General features: G+C 39.7%; 3 protein-coding genes across 3 annotated transcripts; 1 reads left to right on the forward strand and 2 right to left on the reverse strand.

Annotated features, from left to right (window-relative positions):
* Positions 1-577: 577 nt before the first annotated feature.
* LOC116716152 (acyl-CoA-binding protein-like) lies at positions 578-2,352 on the reverse strand. Its single transcript, XM_032557029.1, has 4 exons — positions 2,226-2,352; positions 1,919-2,036; positions 852-914; positions 578-698 (listed from the first exon to the last, which is right to left on the reverse strand). Exons 1-4 carry the CDS (start codon positions 2,229-2,231, stop codon positions 625-627), a joined length of 261 nt encoding a protein of 86 aa, XP_032412920.1. The 5' UTR covers positions 2,232-2,352; the 3' UTR covers positions 578-624.
* Positions 2,353-2,691: 339 nt separating this feature from the next.
* On the reverse strand, positions 2,692-8,291 carry LOC116716150 (metalloreductase STEAP3). The gene is made up of 6 exons (XM_032557026.1): positions 8,202-8,291; positions 7,257-7,496; positions 6,104-6,370; positions 5,482-6,009; positions 5,246-5,410; positions 2,692-3,884 (listed from the first exon to the last, which is right to left on the reverse strand). Exons 2-6 carry the CDS (start codon positions 7,479-7,481, stop codon positions 3,597-3,599), a joined length of 1,473 nt encoding a protein of 490 aa, XP_032412917.1. The 5' UTR covers positions 7,482-7,496; positions 8,202-8,291; the 3' UTR covers positions 2,692-3,596.
* A 4,983-nt stretch (positions 8,292-13,274) lies between these two features.
* Positions 13,275-18,181, forward strand: c1ql2 (complement component 1, q subcomponent-like 2). The gene is made up of 2 exons (XM_032556058.1): positions 13,275-14,264; positions 15,677-18,181. The coding sequence occupies exons 1-2, from the start codon at positions 13,662-13,664 to the stop codon at positions 15,854-15,856; spliced, it is 783 nt and encodes a 260-aa protein (XP_032411949.1). The 5' UTR covers positions 13,275-13,661; the 3' UTR covers positions 15,857-18,181.
* The last annotated feature ends 1,059 nt before the right edge of the window (positions 18,182-19,240 follow it).

Raw genomic sequence — 19,240 nt, forward strand, 5'->3', positions numbered from 1 at the left:
ATAGTAAATTTCACAATATAAAAAAGACATAAAACCTGACACGTTGTACCATCTGGCAAATAATAAATACATTTTAAGCACTTAAAGAAAAAGCTGAGGAATACATTACATAATTATCACTGACTGCTTGTAAAGAAAAAATATATTAAAGATCCAAAACATTTCAGTCTTTCTGCACAACATTGCTTTTATATGCCTACATAACTCACTTAGGTGACTTAAGAAAAAAATCTTTGAGACTTTTATTTGAAAACATAACAGGATTGAGGTAAATATTTAGCAAAATACTGTACACAGGTACATCTCAATAAATTGGAATGTACGGTAATCAAATATGTGGATGATAGTTTGTATATTTTATAGATTCCTTATAGAACGCTATCAGATTTTCTTGTTAATGAAGCTGGCTATTCAGAGTGCTGTACCAAGTATATAAACGGAAAATTGGGTGGAAGAAAAAAAGTTTGGCAGTGGTACACTGGTAAATTCGTGTTTTACTCGACAGTTGAGGTAGCAGACTCTAAAACTACAAAACTGAGAAAAAAAAAAGTTTTATTTCAAAAACAAAAAACAGACATTCAGTTTTTCTTGTGTATTTCTTTATTGTTGTGTTTCTTAAAGACTCTACATTCCATATTTCTCTTTTAGCTTTTCCACCAACTCCACATAAGCCGCCATTGCTTCTTCTTTGGATAAACCTGTTGGTTTGGGAGACAAAGCACATAATTCTTGACGGTTTGATGTAGTTTTAGACTCTTTCAAAGATTTTAATCTACATTGACAAATCTTTGTTCAACTCTACACTGATTAATTGTGTTGAGGTATTTGTAATAAAGTTTGATGAATCCAACCTTTCTTTGCGTTCCATGCATCCCATTTTGCTTTTCCTGTAAAATCGAATATCCCTGGTCGTTCTGTGGAAATAAAGAGTCCTGTGTTTAGCCTCAAGCGTCTTCAAAACACAATCAAAGTTTGTACAATTTTATTTACTAGACCGCCTAATATGACACTGGAGATAACTGAATCTTAAACCTTCACTGTGTATATCAGGCTTATGAAATGTTATTTCAAAAAGGATCCTCATCTCAACTTTATTTTAACCACTGTGCCACTGAAACACAGGCCTTGAATTTATGGTATATGAAATTAAACAAATATATGACTCTATAAATATACATTTTTTTAAGTTGCAAAAGTACATGCTTGTTTGCTTTCACTGGAGACCAATGCTGTATGTCCTTGAATTTTATTCTACATGGTTGACAGTCTGCAGGGCTTTTTTGGGCATTTGTTGCCCCCTGCTGGGCCCTTTAGATTGTGGTGAGGTGAGGTTTGGGTCACTGCATACAACATGTTTTGAATATTTTTGTCAAACAGTCATGCATAATTTTTTAAGTTATAGTTTGCTGAGTATGGTTTAACTAATCCTTACTTATAATGCCAATATAAATTTTTATACTAATGATTCACAATGAAGCTTTGAAAATAAAATAAGAAAAGAAGAAAACGGTCATTTCCCTGCCATTGCAAAATGAGCTGCGTTGTGTTGGTTATAACTAAAACCTTTGCTGCACTGAACTTGTGCAGCTAAATCTGAGTTAGAAGACTGTTTCATAGATGTTTCACAAGGTTATAATAAATCTACTGTAATCTAAAGTGTAGGATTCAATATTAACCGTTTAAAAAGAAACTGAACATGTAAAGGTTTCTGCAGATAAGCTTTGAAAATGCTGGATTGCAGATATTATATATAAGGGTTGTGTTCAATAAAGTCTGATAAATAAGATGCTTCGTTTAAAGTACATACTCATTGTTCGTAATCTGAAATCTCACTTGTCAAACCTGCTTTAAAAAAAATCATTTCAACCCCACCCTGTCCAAACAACGGATACAAAACATCCCCACTACTCACACTCACCCATGTTCACGTCTCCAGCAGTGGCTTGTTTATACAAACCATAAATTGCACTCATTTCTCCATGGTCTGGTCTTTGTCTCAGGACCTTCACCTCCTCTGCTGCTTTCTCAAATGCTTCCTGGGAGAGAGGAAGGAAACGGAGCATTAAACCTGACAGAGGAACCTATAAAAACCACAGGAGACCTGCAGCTCAGCTGAAGCGATCAAACTCAGAGATTGGAGAAAAGTCAGCACACGCGAAACAGATCGGTTTGGTTACAGAGTAGGAAATAAAAGTGGCAGTTTAATAAAAAAAAAATGCACTTACAGACATGGTGACCGGGTTTGCTGCTGCTGAAACTTCCGACTGTAAGTCTTGCTCAACTCGTCCTGCGGGCACGTCACGCGGGAAATAAGCTGGCAATGTGGGGAGGGATTTCCTGGGTAACAGTGCCAGGTAAGCGGTATTTTACACCCTATTGGTCCCCAATCAACACAACAGAAATAATCCAACTTTAAGCTTTATTATCATTTCACAAGTTTTTGGTTTGTTTGTTTGGGGTTTTTTTCGGATTGGACCGAAAATAAAAGTCACATTTACGGTGCAGTTCAGAAAACTGCCACAAGATGGCAGCATCTGGATATATAACGCCTAACATTAAAATAATGTCTATGGATATTTTTGCCCTCTTACCTCAGTTTAAAGGTTATTACATTATTTTAATGCATGCTAGAAATCCCTTATCTACATTCATATTGAGCACAAACATAGAAAACACATTACTGTGCAAAACTCAAATCAAATCCAATTTTATTTGTATATCACCTTCCAGCAAAGGTCAAAATTTACATTATTTTATTGGCAACAACATTCAAGTTAAATGGCAATATACAGAAATCATTTTATGTCAGAAATCAACAAAGAAGTAACATTAGACATCAAGCTAGATGCTTTAGTTTAGTAATGTTTGTCAACTGAACTACATAACTGTCACTCTATAGTTCCAGTTTTAACTTGAGGTTCACACCTGAACTACAAGTTTTATTGTTCAAATACAAATCTGAAATGTGTGGCTCGATTTTGTATTCAATCCCCTTTTATCTGGATATCCCTAAATAAAATCCAGCAGAATCACTTCACAGTCTGAAACTGATGAGACATTTAGAGCAGATTTATTCTGTTTACTTTTCTTTTTAGTTTGTTTATCAAAGTTATTTTGGATGTGTTTTGAAGGCAGCATTAGGAGAAAAAGAAAAGATGCATTGCTGCTTAATATTTGCCATATTTGCACAATAATTAATAAAAAAGAAACCTGTAATAACAAATATCACAGGGAAATAAATTGAGCAAAAAATCTAAATCTTTAATAATACAAATAGTCACATGAAAAGTTTAAGTAGAAACTTATTTTGGTTTCTTGACAGCAACAGCTTAGTCTGCTGTGTAAAAATGTTGCAACGTTTTCTGAAGAGCGAATATCGTTCTTCACCGTGATTGACACTAGAAACAGAGCAAACAATAAATTAAAGAAACAGCAGTCATCTCTGACAGCATTAAGTGCTTAAGGTATCCCTGGCTGGATTCCCTCAGGCTCTTGTTGAGAAGAACTTGAGTTTTCTGACAAATTCCAGCATAGTATAAATATTTTATCTTCTCTGCGGAGATGATCCACCTTGTTTCTAAGAGCTACAGCGTTTCTCACACATTACTGACATCCTCCACCTCGTTGCGGCAGTCTTCGGCCGGCAGCATGAAGCGGATATGTCGGTTCCTCTCCCAGCCGCGGCGGATCTTCCTGAGCCGCCCGGCTACGCAGGGCAGGCAGAGCGCCAAGCGGCCCAGCAGGACCACAGAGGGCAGAACCAGGACCAGGATGAATGTGGGGGGCATGTAGAAGTGGTACTGTGCAAGAACAAAGGCGTGATTCCACCCGTAGAGGAGCGTGTGGGCGGTGGCCATGAACAAGGCACAGTAACCAAGCGTAGACTGCGAATCATCAGAGAAACATTAAAAAAAAAATTAAACTCTACATAACATCAGAAAAATATGTAATTGTGATGCAGCTGCAAATTCTTTGGGGAGTGTCTGCAAACTACCCATAAAATACATCATGTGTTTTGGCAGAGACAGAGAGTCAGCAAGTCCATAGCATTAGCTGTGTTAGAGGCCACAGCAGAGCCTGAGGACACGCGCTGACCCACCACTCCTGACCTAAAGAGACCCCACTGGTGTTTTCCCCTGTGACTGTGACTGACTGAGCTGCTTACTGCACCTTCAGGGGCCACAAGCCACCAAAAACGTCCCAAGGTTGTCTGGGCTGCAGAGCAGGGGTTAAAATAAAAACAAAAACAGCCTTGTTTTTCTGTGTGGAATCTACTGGTGTATTTTAGCTTTATATTTATGCAGTTCATCCAAAATGGAAAATCCTCTGTGAAAAACTAAGTACACCCTTTACTCTTTCATTGAAGGTGTTTATTTGTGCTAACAATGCTATAAAGAAAAGACATGAAGAATTATCTTACAGAAGAAATTGTTTCTGCCTGTAAATCTGGGGACGGTTGTAAGGCTTCTACCAAACAGCCTCAAGTTCATTATTTTAAAAAAGAGGAAAACGTTTTAGACAGCTGCCAGTCGTTTCAGTAGCAGATGTTTCAGAAAATTCACGCAATGCTCAGAGAACCTTCACCAACCCAACAACTCCTTTTGAGACTCTGGAGTTCCAGTTCCCATGTTAAATGGAAAAAATCGTGCGTTTACAACAAGAAAAAACTGGACATGTATGAACTCTCTGGAGCAGATGATGGAGGAATGGTTGTGTCTGGAAAAAAACTTAGGTTTGCAAAAATCTGCCTTGAGAGCAAAGAGGAGAGGTTAACAGCACAGAGCCATGTTTGGTGAAAAACAGTATATGAGCAGAAACACCTCATCCGGACTTTTGTTGTGTATTTAGCAGGCCAATGAGCATGCTTATCCTGCAGCTTCGCCCAGCGACTGTACATGTACCGAGCACAAACTCGCCTTTCCTCTCGTCGCCACGTGACTAATCTGACGGCCAGCGGATTACCGAGAGATGAAAGTGGGGTGGGGGGAAATGCAGCACAGGAAGTCTGCGAGTCCTGGAAGACCCCAGGCCTCGAGGAGGGAAGAAAAGAAAGTGTGTGCATGCTGAGTCACAACACTTTGGTGGCTTTGTCACAGGATAAGTTTAGCTGTGAATCTGGGGCAGCTGCGGGAGCGGAAAAGCTTGGTGTTCACATGTGTGGGACATTCAGAGTCTTACTTACAGAAGGAATAGTGTGTCTCTGAGGGGATATTACCTTTGAAGTGAAACTAAACATAAAACATACCTGGATGAAACTGAACTCCCTCCAGTTGATGGTGCCGGCAACTGAAGGTAGAGAGGTGACCGCCAGCAGGGAGAGCAACCCGAGGGCCATGATGCCCACGGAAAGGTACAACTCCATCCTCCACACGTCCTCATCCACCCAAGAGTCCTCCTTGCCCATCTCCACCTGGACACCAAGCACATTTTATGGCATTGCTCAAGATCAAGACATCTAGCTTCACTGTGTCTTCACCTCACCTGCTTGTAGGCCATGTTGATCAGTGTAAAGCGGGCGGACTTTCTCAGAGGAAGACACAGGCTGTAAACGGCGTGCAGGACGGCACACAGGAAGCTACAGAGTCCCAGCTGCTTCCTGCTGGTCAACCAGCGGTCCAACCAGTTGGGGAAGCGGTTGTACTTGGTCCCCGAACACAGCTGGAGGACGGCGGCCAACAAACCAGGCAGGTAGACCAACGCTAACATCACCAAGGCCACGGACGGAAGGGTGACATTCACCACTTCGATGGGCATTTTGTAGAAGGCGCCTTTGTGCTTCGTGATGAAAGGATGCAACACATCCCGGACAAAGTTGTACAGGTAGAAGAAAACGAAGAGGAGCAACATGCAGAGGACAGGGAGGCGCCAGGACGGGAATAAATAGAGAGGCAGATTTTCGATCTCCAGAGAAGAAGAAAGGAGGCCCATGTCGACGGGGATGAAGCCCATCCTATGGCAGATTGACTTCACTAAATTCTTGGCCGTTTGGCTGTTGCTGCACAGGAAAACCTGCAGGCAAAAACATGAAACAAACCTTTTATAGCTTCCAAAAACATTTAAGTCAATAAGCAAACCATCACTGGAAACTGATGATGTTTCCCACCTGCCTGCCTCCATCTCGGGCGCCCATCTGCAGGGTCCAGGCGGATACAGTGTTGAACCCCTTAACCACAAAGCTTCCAGGGAAATAGTCTGCCAGGAGTTCGGCGTTGGATGGACCCTTATGGTTGATGCTTAAACCGTTGCTAACATCCACCAAGGTCTTTCCAGCCAACGCCTGTTTCAAGTCCATCAGCGTGGAGTGATGTTCAGGGTAAACTGCGACAAAGATCAAGTCTGCCTTGTTGGCTGCTTCCAACTGGGTAGTCACCTGGAACGCAGAAGTTTTTAATGCTCCAATGGTTCAAATTAGATTATTTTCAAATTGATGGACAGGAAAATAGAGGTGAAAAGGAATTTGTGTAGCTCATTTGTCAAATTTTGTGGTAAGTGCGTTATGATTTGGGCTGGACTCTATTTATGCTCCACTAAACTCCTCCAAACCAGTAAAGACGTTTCATCCAAACAAGATAAAGATCCCAAACATGATTCTCCTACATCATGTGGGAAGATTCTTTAACAGCTAACCTGGATGACTAAAATCTACGCCAACATTCTTTTCAATATGCAAAGAAGGCCATTCAAAAGGGAAATCTCCTGAAACCAATGTGGCGCAGAGTCACCAGCACCCAGCACCTTGTGTCTATGAATCACAGACTCCATGCAGCCACTGCATGCAAGTGACATGCAACAAAATAGTCAAGATGACTGTTTTGGACAGATAATCCCTGGATTTAGGAGGTATTTTCATTTCAACATGGTGAAACTGAAATGCCTGCAAGTCTTGAATGTGCACACTGGATTGTCATTTAAAATATTTCTTTGAAAATTAGAAGGCAATATCTTCCTAAACGTTACAGAAAATCCTGTAGTTAAAACTTCATCTTTATAATCTGTATATGACGTTTTTGTCATTTTTCAAGCACAAAATTGTGTTGATGTATTTTCTTCAACCCCCTTTAGTCTAATACACCTAAATAAAACTTAATCCAACCAATTCAGAGAGATTTAACTTTCTAAAATGCAGCTTTAACCTCAATCAATTATGTAGTCATGATAACAAAAGTAATTACCCTTCGTGGGAAACAAATGATGTATAATCATCTCCAGAGGGAAAGAAACAAAAACACCAATTACACAAGGAGTGCGTGTATCACCTCGGTCTCCTCCGGGAACAGAGCTACAAAGCGTGTGGGGGTCCGACTTCCCACCACTACTTGGTAGCCAGAGGCCACCAGCCTCCTGGCCAGTGAGCGGGAGAAGTCTCCAGTGCCCAGGATGCCGATTACCGGGGTGCTGGGATCGGACACAGCATCTTCGAGGTGTCTGGCTCCCCCGCCGCCTCTTTCTAGAATTAAACGCCTTGACATCTCATCAGGCATGATGTGCTAACAAATCTGCAAACATCAGACAGGATCATGGGTTAGAGTCATGATTATGTGATTTCCTAAGATCCAAACTGGACATTATTGTCTATCAAGACACTAATCTCACAAAAGCTGAAATAAAAGTAACACTAATAATAGATTAGCCGGTGGGTTTCTATCTGACATCTGTCTGCTTGTTTTTAGAACAGAGAAGCCTCATTCCTATTATCTGAGTCTCAGCTGGCATGTCCTACATCTGTCAAAGCTGCTGCCACCCAACATTAGCAGAAACGGATAACAGGCACTCTAAATATGGTAGCAGCTACTTTCGTGGTTAGTAATAACCAACTCACTTAAACTCTGCATTATGTTAACTTCATGCAGACTTTAGAAGTCTGTCAGTTTTGCCAAACTTCTCTCCAGAGTTAAAGTCAATGCGTACAAGGACGTTAAGAAAACCGCTAATAATCAGGAAACCGTCTGTATTATATGTCAAGAGTTGTTTTAAAGCAGCTAAAATGTGTTTATTAAAGTGTTTAATAACTTTGTTTCTTAATCAAAACAGAAAAACTACTTAACGCCACCATGCTGGCTGTCCTTGGCTGGACTTGTGGAAACTTTACTCTCCTTTAATACGAAAACAACAAAGTAAAAAATAACGCAAACACCTCGAGAAATCCCTCAGAAAACACACCGACGCTTCAGCTGCGTTCTAAAAGTAACAATTGTACTTACAGACAGCACTTTGTTCTACCCGCGTCTCCGTTTTCAGTAAACTGCAGCGGTTTCCTCCATGTCGGATGACGCAGCAGTTAAAGCCACGCCCCCGCATGTCAAGGTAAGATAAAAGAGCGCGCGTGATTTCCGCTGCGTGATACAGGTGACAACACGTGACCAACTCGGTGTTTATAGTGTTATTTGCAGTTTAGGACAGTGAATAAAATGCAAGTAAAAACAAAAACCTTCACGATTTTATGGAGGTTTTCAGTGGGACAGTTTAAAGTTTTGGCTAAGATCATTTGAGGACAATACTATTTTTTTCATATTTTAAAATGAATAAATAGGATAATATTTCTGCTTGAACCAACGTAAAGCATCATGTTTTGTAAATAATTGCAACGAGAGCTAAGACTGTGACAAAAAGAAAGTTATGCAAATTTATTTATTAGTAAAACTACTTAAATAAAAAATGAGTGAGCTGCAATTAAAATAATTAAAAATAATGTAACCAATGATTTAAAGAAAGAAAAAAATGACTGTTTTTACACCTTTCTGAACAGATACCTAATCCTGAAACCATCATATACTGTAGATGCAGGAGGCATAATGTATACATTATGTTCTACAAACACAAAACAGAAGACAAATAACAAAAACCCATTGCGAAAACTGTGATCAGTTGGGACTACAAAGCTTTTTCCCAATTTCCTTTTGCGTTGTATATGCGGCAGTGGGAAGTATTGGTGCTTATGTATGTAGTGACGTCACATGGTGAGGCATATTAGTGCCACCTGGTGTTAAACACAAAAGATTTCCAACATCTAGACTTACAACCATCAGAGATCAGCACATAAAAATGATAACATATCTGGGGTGACTGAAGACTGTAGAGTGTTTTACAAGCTGGTTTGGTGATGTACCAGTAATTAGTAAGATCTAGTGTGTAAAGCACTAGATCTTAATTTAATCTCAGAACTCTCAACATACCACCCCTGTAGTCGAACGATTAAACACAATTAAGAGCTGATTAGCTCATATTAGCAAGCTAACACTAATTTAAGAGGTAATTTGGCTCCCATTACACCTGTTAAATATAAGCAGGTGTTAGCATTGTGAGCACATGATGACAGTAGCCTTCAGCTACTTTTGTATAACAATACTTAGAGGTTTGAGGCTAATCTCATATACCCTCTCTCTGAAAATGGTTTTAATATTGAAGTCCTCCTGTTCCCCTCCTGCTTGCAAAGCTGGTGTATTTGATAAACTGGCCTTGGGATCGGTAGAAAAAAACCAAACGCGTGTTAAAAAGATGTCTGACCGCAGGTTACACACTGTCACCATGACTTCATCATGTCTGCCTTTGCCACTTGCAAAAGGTTGAATCCCTGAGGCGGGCTGTGCTACATCAGTGTCGCCACACACAAATATGTACGTTCTCACACACGAACCCTTTTTTCCCCTCATGCTCTCTCATGGCTCTCTGGTGGCTTCATGTTTGTTTATTTCGCTCAGGGTTGCAGCTTGCTACATTCATATTTCATTTTTGAGTTTTTCATTTATATATCAGTAAATTGTGTCTTCTGAGAAATTGCTAAATTAATCAGAAGACAAAGTAGAGTTGGTCAATATTGTGCCACGTGAGGAAATAAAAGGTTATAAACATTTGGCCTGAGGTGGACTTTGACAGGTGTTCACAATCATCAAGGAGCGTTTTGTTTTATCCGTGCAATCGAGGACAGACGTGTCTTCAGTGGGCTTCATGTGGGATCAGGGTCACGCACTAAGACAGAAGCTGATGTTGCAAGTTCTCATAGCTGTCTTGTTGTGGTTCACAGATGGCTCACTTACACATATGAGCTGTGACGTTTGATTCACAATAAGTAGAACAAGTTTCACTAATGCAAAACGAACAGAATGACAATGGCTGACCAACGATTCCTTCATAATTCAGTCTGTAAAGCAATTAAATCTTTATAAAGTAGCTGGGTGTCTTTTTTACTGACTGATAATAATGATCAAAGATATTTGTAATGCCATGAAAATGTATTCAAACCCCTTAGTCAACCAACACAAAGGAGTGTGCAACTATAACAAGGGAAAAAATTTTGTTTTTTTGCAAACAGAAATCAAAACAAGAATGGTGTTCATTTCTTTTCAGTGCCTTTGGGTCAATCACTTGTAGAACCACTTTTCACTGAAGCTGTGGGGTGTGTCTATATGTTTGACCCCTGGTTTCCACAATATGCAGTATTACACAGTTGAAACCTAGCAGAAGCTAACATCTACCGTCATGTGGCTCCTGAGGGTACAGCCAATCAGTGCTCAGGAACACAAATGTAGCTCCTGGATTGGCTGCTTTGCAAACGGCAGCGATTAGCTTGTCTAGCAGCATTGCACTCAGGTATCTTAGCCATCCAAGCTGCATTTTCTTTTCAATATTTCGGATATGCGCTATGAAAACTTCTGCAAATAGTCAAAGCAGACCATAGATACATGAGCATTCAAGTTATGGCACAATTTTCTTAATTAATTTAGTTGTAGACTTTCTATCAAGATTATGCGTTGACCTAACCATTCCACTGTAGCTCTGGATGTATCTTCAAGGTCATTTTCAACTGGAAAGTGAACTTCCACCCCAGTCTGAAAGTCTTTAGTCTTCTTCCAAGATTGTCCTGTTTTTTACCCCTTCAAGTCTAACCAGCTTCCCTGTCTCTGAATGGAGAAAAGAATCTCCAAAAAATGATGTTGAGTGATTTGTAATGTTAGTTTACTGCCATGCATACCATTTTACACCTGCTACCAGTTACTCTGCTGAATGGAAAATTATCCAAAGTCATGTAAGCTGCTGGTGACGGTTCTCTTCTTTGGCCTCACCGTAAGGTTTGTGTGCATCATGCAGCAGTGCAGTGTGATTACAAGCATGACGGAGCTGCAGGCTGGGATAATCTAAGAGGCTGGAGTGCATAATGCAAACAGTGTGTTGTGTTTGGCTCACCGCAGCCTAAAGACACAGTTCACTGTACTAATCCTTCCTAAAGGTCATGCTGCGCATTAGGAAAGAGGATGTGCTCCATGTGCCTTTCTGCATATTTTTAGTGGGTTTGTTTTTGTATGTTTTGTGAATTACCGATGTTTTGAAGGGGAATGAAAAATGTAAAACAAGATGGGATGTTTTTATTCTGGCTGCCGTGGCGTTTCACTCAGATTTTTCAACTTTGGTTTGAATTTCTCGGCCAGCTCTCGTTGCTCGTTGTGCTTTTTCTCACTCTCGGATGCCAGCAGCGGCTTCCTCCGTGTTCTGGAGAGTTACAGCTGAGCTGAGTGCGAGCTGGAATTGGTTGGGGGTGGAGGGGAAGGCAGGATCGCGGGGGGGTTCGGCTAAGCCTCGTCTTCAACCTCTGAAGATTTCTTCACATTGCCTTGAGCTGTAAAGCCTCTGTTGTGGATGTGGGGCCTGCACTCCAATTCCAGGTGCTTAGCTCTGCTGGCCCCGCACTTTTGAAGTATTTAAGGTCCTTCAAGGAATGTTTGTAACAATTACCAGCTTTTATTAAGCATCCCTAAAGCTTTTATGCCCAGTTAATGGCATAAACACAATTATTAATCAGCAGGTGCGGATAAAATCCACACAATTAGCAAGAGTTCAGCGGTCTCGGAGGAAAACCAAAACCAAGGCTAAAAAGGCATGTCAGACACATCTGCATGCACCGGGGTGCTGATTTGCATGGAATGAATTTTAATTTGATAGCCAATCTAAATTCGAGGCCTGTGGCCCTCAGCCGCATGAAACAAGACATCAAATATGTCCCTGCAGTCACAGAGAGCATGGAGCTGAGAGTGTCGACCGCCGACAGACATCCCTGGTCTGCATCCAGCATGCATAAACTGCCCCCTCCTCCCCCTGTCCGTCTCTCCCTCCATGAGTGTGTGTGTGTGAAGTGACCAATGCAGTCAGTCAGCTGATGACACCACTGTGAACCTGCCCTCAGCCATATGAAGTGACTTTGAACGTGTCCCTCTTGGTCTGAGTCAAATATTTGGCCATGTATTTAGCTGCTGCGAGTTTAAGCTCTTCATTAAATCTGACTTTGACCTGGATTCATTCATGTTTAAAAGGAAAGTAACTAATCACACTCGTTTATTTAGATACACCTGAGTGGCATGTCGGAGTAAACACACTGCCTGCAGTTCAAACAACTTTAATCAAAGGATGATTTGAACCCATTAAAACTTCGACATGCAGCCATAAATAAGTCCAAGTCATAAAAATGTGGAAAAAGGTTTCCATTCAAAACACTATTCAGAATTAAAATTGTGTTCCTTTTGTTAGAAAGATCAAAATTAAAAAGATTTCCTGTTACATTTTGAAACAATATGATGGATGAGAACTTTTGATCAATAATTGATTTCAAAGCATGAAAATGTATTTTATTCTGATCGTTTTTACCGGCTCAACACTTTTTCTAGTGAAACAATCATATGGGTTGATATTTGAAGAAAAGTCTTGGCAGCTGGTTTATTAATAGAAACGTAAACAATTTTCTAACATGTACCGTATTCGAATTGCAGTTGCGAGTTGCTTAAGCTCATTCCAAGAAAGATTATTATTAATATATTATTTTTAAATCAGCAATATGGTTTAATGCATCTCTTCACACATGCTGTGAACAGCATGTGCATTTCATTGTTGAGTTAGCTAGATAACTACAAATTTGAGATAAATTAAGGTTGCAAATGAAAATGGCTGCTCACATTCCTGTGTTGGAGTGACCCAGTCAAAGTTGACATAAATATTTAGTTGAAAATCTATGACAACAAAACTGAGTGAACATTTCTTTGCAAAACTAGAACAGACATACAGCAAAAGTGAATTGATTCTACAAAGTACTGACTCAGATGGGGATTGAAAACAAATGAAAGCTACACTTTTAAGATTATTTGTAAAACATTTTATTTGTAGTTTTTTCTTTTTCAAAAAAAAAAACTGTCCTTATTTGAGTGGATTAATATGTTCCACATGTTAATGTAGATTTATATAAAGTTGCAAAGGAAACATGTTCCTTTACAATATGCTTCCTTGTTAGAGTTGGCACTGATGGCTCTGCAAGTCCAAATGATATCCAGACTCTCCATCCATGCGTACACGCTGCTTGTTTTAATTTGAAGTCCTGCCTTCCGGTCTTCTTGCAAACAGCTGGACGCAGCTGTGCGCAGCTGTCTGCGCGCCACCCCTCCATCCAGCCAAGACGCGCGTCTCCCGCTCGGTCACAGCTGCCCAGGGGATTGAAGACGCGGTGGAGACACTTGTGCGTACTTCCCCAACTTCACTTCTTTTGTTTCTGTCTGTCTTTTTACCCCTCACTGATAACAGTCACAATTGCCCTCCAGCGCGGCTCGACGGGTTTTCTGGCGTCCATTGGTCCACGCACGGCCCGGAGGAAGTGGTCCGTGGTCTTCGCGGTGACCGCTGTCGCCATGGTCCTGCTGGCTCTGACCATCGCTGTCCCGCTGCTGCTCCTCCGCTCCCCGGAGACCTCCGCTCACTACTACGAGATGATGGGCACCTGCCGCATGGTTTGTGACCCATACAGCCCCAAACCGGGGGGAGCCACCGCCATGGAGGTGAGCCAGAACGTGAACGGAGTCGCTCCGCTGCCGCCCATGGCGCAAGGGACGCGCGGCGAGCAGGGGCGACCCGGGAAGCCCGGACCCAGGGGTCCACCGGGAGAGCCTGGACCCCCCGGACCGAGAGGACCACCGGGAGAGCGCGGGGACAATAAACTGGCTTTCACCGCTTTAGCCGGAGCAGCAGGGGCCGGTGACACGGGCGAGGGGGACGGAGCGAACTCCACGGTGAGCGGCTACAGGATCGCGTTTTACGTGGGTCTGAAGAACCCGCATGAGGGATATGAGGTGCTGAAATTTGACGACGTGATCACAAACTTGGGAAACCACTACGACCAGAACACCGGAAAGTTCACCTGTCATGTGTCCGGGATCTACTTCTTCACCTACCATGTGCTGATGCGCGGAGGGGATGGCACCAGCATGTGGGCCGACCTGTGCAAGAACGGACAGGTAGACTCCAACCCAGAGCGCATGCATGGCACTGCGTGGGTCTGATCAATGGACACAGTTTTAGGATAAGGTCCAAAACGTAGCTTGTTTAGTTGATCAAACAGCCTTATTTCATTCCGGTTCTCTTCTCGAAAAGTTGATCAAAATTTTAAAAGCTAGGTTATATTTTACGCACCAAGTGCGCACCGCATGGCGCAAACCTCCCGTTTCCCTTTAACTTCACAGTTTAAATGAATAAATAAATTCAATCTTCATATTCTATTCACTTCTAGTTCTGTCTGCTCTCATTTCCATAAAAGGTGCTTAACGCAGCGATCCTCTGGATGAGGTTTTTCTTTCCTCCTTTCATTTACAGCTGCAGATTGACGCATTTCGAAAAGTGTCCCAATACAAATCCATACATCATGGAACATAAAACGATTTATACCTGATCATTTAAATAACATTTTAAATAAATGTACGCCTATTTAATAACATTTTTGAATACATGATTATCCAATCATCTCTGGAAATCACGAATTTGTCATTTAAGATGTTTAGAAATCCAACATGGTGGCCAAAGGTAACTCCGCCCCTCCGGGTATCGATAAGGGATGGCTGGATGCCCATTAACAAATATTTTATTATTAATTTATATTATCTAATACGCTTATAACAGAAGTTTCATACTTGTTCTGATAATAAAGTAATATCATATTACCATAGAGAAGAGGTTAACCAATCAAAGGTTAGGGTCCACTTGATGAAGCATGGTGGCAATTTAAAACATCCTAAAAATGTTTATAATTTATAAGGAAATTCAGGTTTAAAAAATGCTGATAAAATACACACACAAATGAATCAATTTATCTGTATTTTTAATGTATTATAATTTGTTGATTAAAAGATGAATTCATGTATGATTTTTGCAGTGTTCTGTAAATATTGTTTATTTCATGTGAAACATTATGAAATAATGATCACAGTTACTTTTGCTTGCTAAATAAACTATCATCTGTTTGGTTAGCCTGTTATGACACTGGTTTAAATCAGCTGATATAATAATTGAATAATTAATGAATATATTATGTATGACAAATTTTAAGTTTAACATTTTAAACTATGACTTACAACTTTTTTACTTTATTAAATTGAGGCCTTTTTTGGCAGACTAACATTGCAGACATTCATGATAGATTTAATTCACATTTTTCTAAGCAGCCCAGTCAAATTTGATTACATCCTGCAGCTTTAATGCTAACTTATTTCCTCTTGAATCAACATTTGGAGGTTTAAAATTAGAATCTAACAATTTTCCGCACCACTGCTGTTTTACTTTGCCTCTCAGGTACATGTGAACTTTTCCACTCGGTCGTTATATCCAATATGTTCCTTACGGTGACTCTGAGTTTCTTTTTATCTTGTTAAACCAGGTCCGGGCCAGCGCCATAGCCCAAGATGCAGACCAGAACTATGACTACGCCAGTAACAGTGCTGTGCTACATTTGGACTCTGGAGATGAGGTGTATGTTAAACTGGATGGCGGAAAAGCACATGGAGGCAACAACAACAAGTACAGCACCTTCTCTGGCTTCATCTTATACCCTGATTAAACCCTTTACAACAGGCGCTTTGGACTGAAATTGTCTCAACTAAAGGTTAATTATGTTTTTTTTCCCGTCTTTTGAATACCTGTTCAAGTTTACAGAGCTATCTGAACCCTATATGTTGAAAAAAAAAAGAACTAATTGAAAGATTTTTGTATATGACATTTAATTTAACTGGAGTTTAGATAGAGATAGCTATAAAACTGTGACTGATATCTCAGTGTGAGAAAACTCATATTCCAGGTGATTTACGACACACCTTAAAGAACCCGGGAGGAAATGTTCCTAGAGTAACGTCTTAAAACCATTTGAGGAAAATAACGACAGGCCTTAAAGATTATTGCCATTTCACTGGTTGTTTATAAGGCAGATTGTGTAATAACAGCAATATTTAAAAAGAAATATAACTACATTAAGAGGACTGTCGGTGAGGCTCTATTGAGTGACCTGTTCACAACACTGTAACTTAAATTCTGGGGCAAAATTACAGTTTTAATGAGATGATTGACTATGTATGCAAAAAAAATTAACAGTACTGACTTTTTTACAGAGTTCAATCAAAACACCAGAAGACGTCTCCTTTATTATTTTAATGCTTAGTAATATAATTTCCCTGAGGGATATCAACACAATATTAAATCATTTGTTTTCCTTGTCAAAAGCCATTTTTAATTGAGTTAAATTAGCTAGTAAGCTAAGTGCTAATATGCTATTATCTTCAGCAAGTTGAACATTTAGGGATTGATTTTGTACATATGTAATACTTATGTAAGTGGATCAAGCAATATTATTTAATGAAGGTATAATACAGCTTATCAACGCTATGCATAACAAATTACTTGCTGTTCCAGTAAAAGTTGTGTTTCTGTGTGATAGTGACATCAAAACCATTAAAAAACATCCCCAGAACAAATTTGACTTAGCATATCAAATTTTCGTTAGCAATGCTGAATCAGTCTTTGTTTTCCCAATATTGTTCACATTTTAGTTTGTTTTTGATCAAACTAATCTCATTTTGCTCAGTAGAATGCTTTGCATTAGTGGAAGTTATTTCACAATTTTTGTACTGTGCTATCAGCTAGCTAGTTAGCTGAAGAACTTGTGATAAATGCAAGAATACAGACCACGTGTTTTTTAAAAAAGTATCTTTACTGTTGAGTTTCCTCATACCTTTAAACATTTTCTGAATCTTTTGTTTATTTAATAATATCAAAGCGTAAGTAAATCAAAATGAGAAAATCACTTTAAACTTGAAGTTTTGTTTCATAATGTTAATCAAAAACAAAATCAGAAACAGAAAGCTACTGTGACTGAGCAGTGCTAGCATGTTTAACATGGCAGCATATTAGCGAAATCAATGCTGTGAATTGATTTAGCTAATAGCTAAATTAGCTAATAGCTAAATTAGCTAAATCAAGTAGAAAAATACTAAAGTATAACAAATGATTTAGTGTTTTGTTAAAATCCTTCAGCCAAAATGTGTTATTTATATCTTCAGCAACAAGTAATTTGATTTCTTTTATTTTCAGTGGAAAGCAAGCAGGTCATTATGTATGCAAGTTAAACATTATAGTGATTTTCACATCTTGATGTGAAAATTACTGTAATGGTAAATTTCTGTATCATGATGTCAATCCTAACAAGTGCACCATTTTTCCTCTAATACAGTAAGACTTGAGGTCAGCAGTTGTTTATTTTTCTGCTAGTCAGAAAGATTATGCAAATCCTACTGAGCCAAAATTTATGATATGTGATTTAAAGGTGAAACATGAACAAATGCGACTGTAAGTGACTGAAAATATTTCTTATTTAAGTTTAACAATATGATTCAGTAGACATATGTGTGCATGTGTGTTTTGGTATTTCAGTAATTAATGCTGGAGGACATAAATCCCTTTTGGAGGATATTTGTAGAGGAGTTTTTCCTCCATAGCATGTGCTGGAAGGCTAGGAGGACTGAATTGGGTGACAGTCAGCATCGTTTTTGAGGAATACTAAAAAGGCAAAAGCTGTGCACAAGCATGCAGGTACTTTTAAAAACAAAGTAAGTCAACCCTCTAAAACCTTTTTACACTGTGTTGAAATTTGGAAATGGCACAGGAAAGCTTGAAGTCAGCCGAGTTAATATTCTGAATGCATCAATACAATACAATGCAGGAAGTTCCAAAAGCTCCAAATGGCAACTTGGATTGCTGCAGCATGCCAAACTGTGCTGATTTGTGTAGTGGTCTGTGTTTAACAAAATAACCAATCACACTAAAAACCTGTTGTCATGTTCTGTTCATGGTTGTTTTGTTCTCATATATACCAATAAATAATTTTTAAAAAACATTTCTCTGAGCTAATCTGTCCGTTCTGTGAAAACAGCACTTTCCTTTTCAGTCATAGATTCTTTGCTGCTGGAAATTCCTGGAAATATTTTTCTGATAATTTCTGCCTGCTTGAAAGAACTGTGATTCATTACTGTGGACAAACCTTGTGTTTCTGCAGTGTGACCTTCGGGGCCATCCCTAAACATCTCTGCTCTTTCAGGACATTTTCAGCAGATGAGTCCAGTAGAAAGTCTCCCTTTCAGAGCTTTAATCTGCAAACCACAAAAGAAGAATTAAATAATGGAATAGGTTATCATTGATAAATTGTTGTATTAAATTACTTGGGTTTTAGGTAATTAAAATAAAATGTTCCAGCACTAGATGAGCAAAATGTGTCTGAAATTGTCACAAAAAGCTTTTATTTAAATTAGATTGAATTGAAAATGCATTTTATTTTACGCTGCTCCACTTGAATTACTGTTTACGCCTAACTTTGAAGGACGGTCACATGCCCCCTTGACAAGAGATCAGAGAAAATCCTAATGTGACATAAGGTGATGGAATATAAATAAGGTACTTTAAGTGTTGGAAAAATCTGAAGCATTGTGAAATATGAAACTGAGTGAAGGCCGAGCTTTCTGGCTCATGTGTTTGATTCCTGATGAGCTATTTGCAAATAGTGCACCAGCCTCCAATACTCCTGTAAGCCCTCATTAAGATGATGGCTGTTTTGTGTGCATTTTGGATTTTCCTTTTTAATACCTATCCCCTTGAGTCGCACACAAACCAGCTGTTTACACACCAGCTCTGTCACTTTAAATGGAATTGGTGGGAAACAAATATTAGTATGTCTGCTTTGATCAACCTCATTTAAGATGTTGGCTTCCCCTCCTGCTCCCCGAGTCCAAACTTGGCCGAGCTTAGAGGGGATTGTGTTGCTGCGCAGCTACTCAAGGGAAATAGCTCCTTATACACACCTGTTACGACAGCTTTTAGTGGTTTATCTTTTGTTTTGACTGCTCTGAAACTTAAGTCTATAGTTTTTATGTTTCATATGTCATACATAAAATCTAGAGAT

Source organism: Xiphophorus hellerii, chromosome 24, assembly GCF_003331165.1.
Source record: "Xiphophorus hellerii strain 12219 chromosome 24, Xiphophorus_hellerii-4.1, whole genome shotgun sequence".
Taxonomy (NCBI): domain Eukaryota; kingdom Metazoa; phylum Chordata; class Actinopteri; order Cyprinodontiformes; family Poeciliidae; genus Xiphophorus; species Xiphophorus hellerii.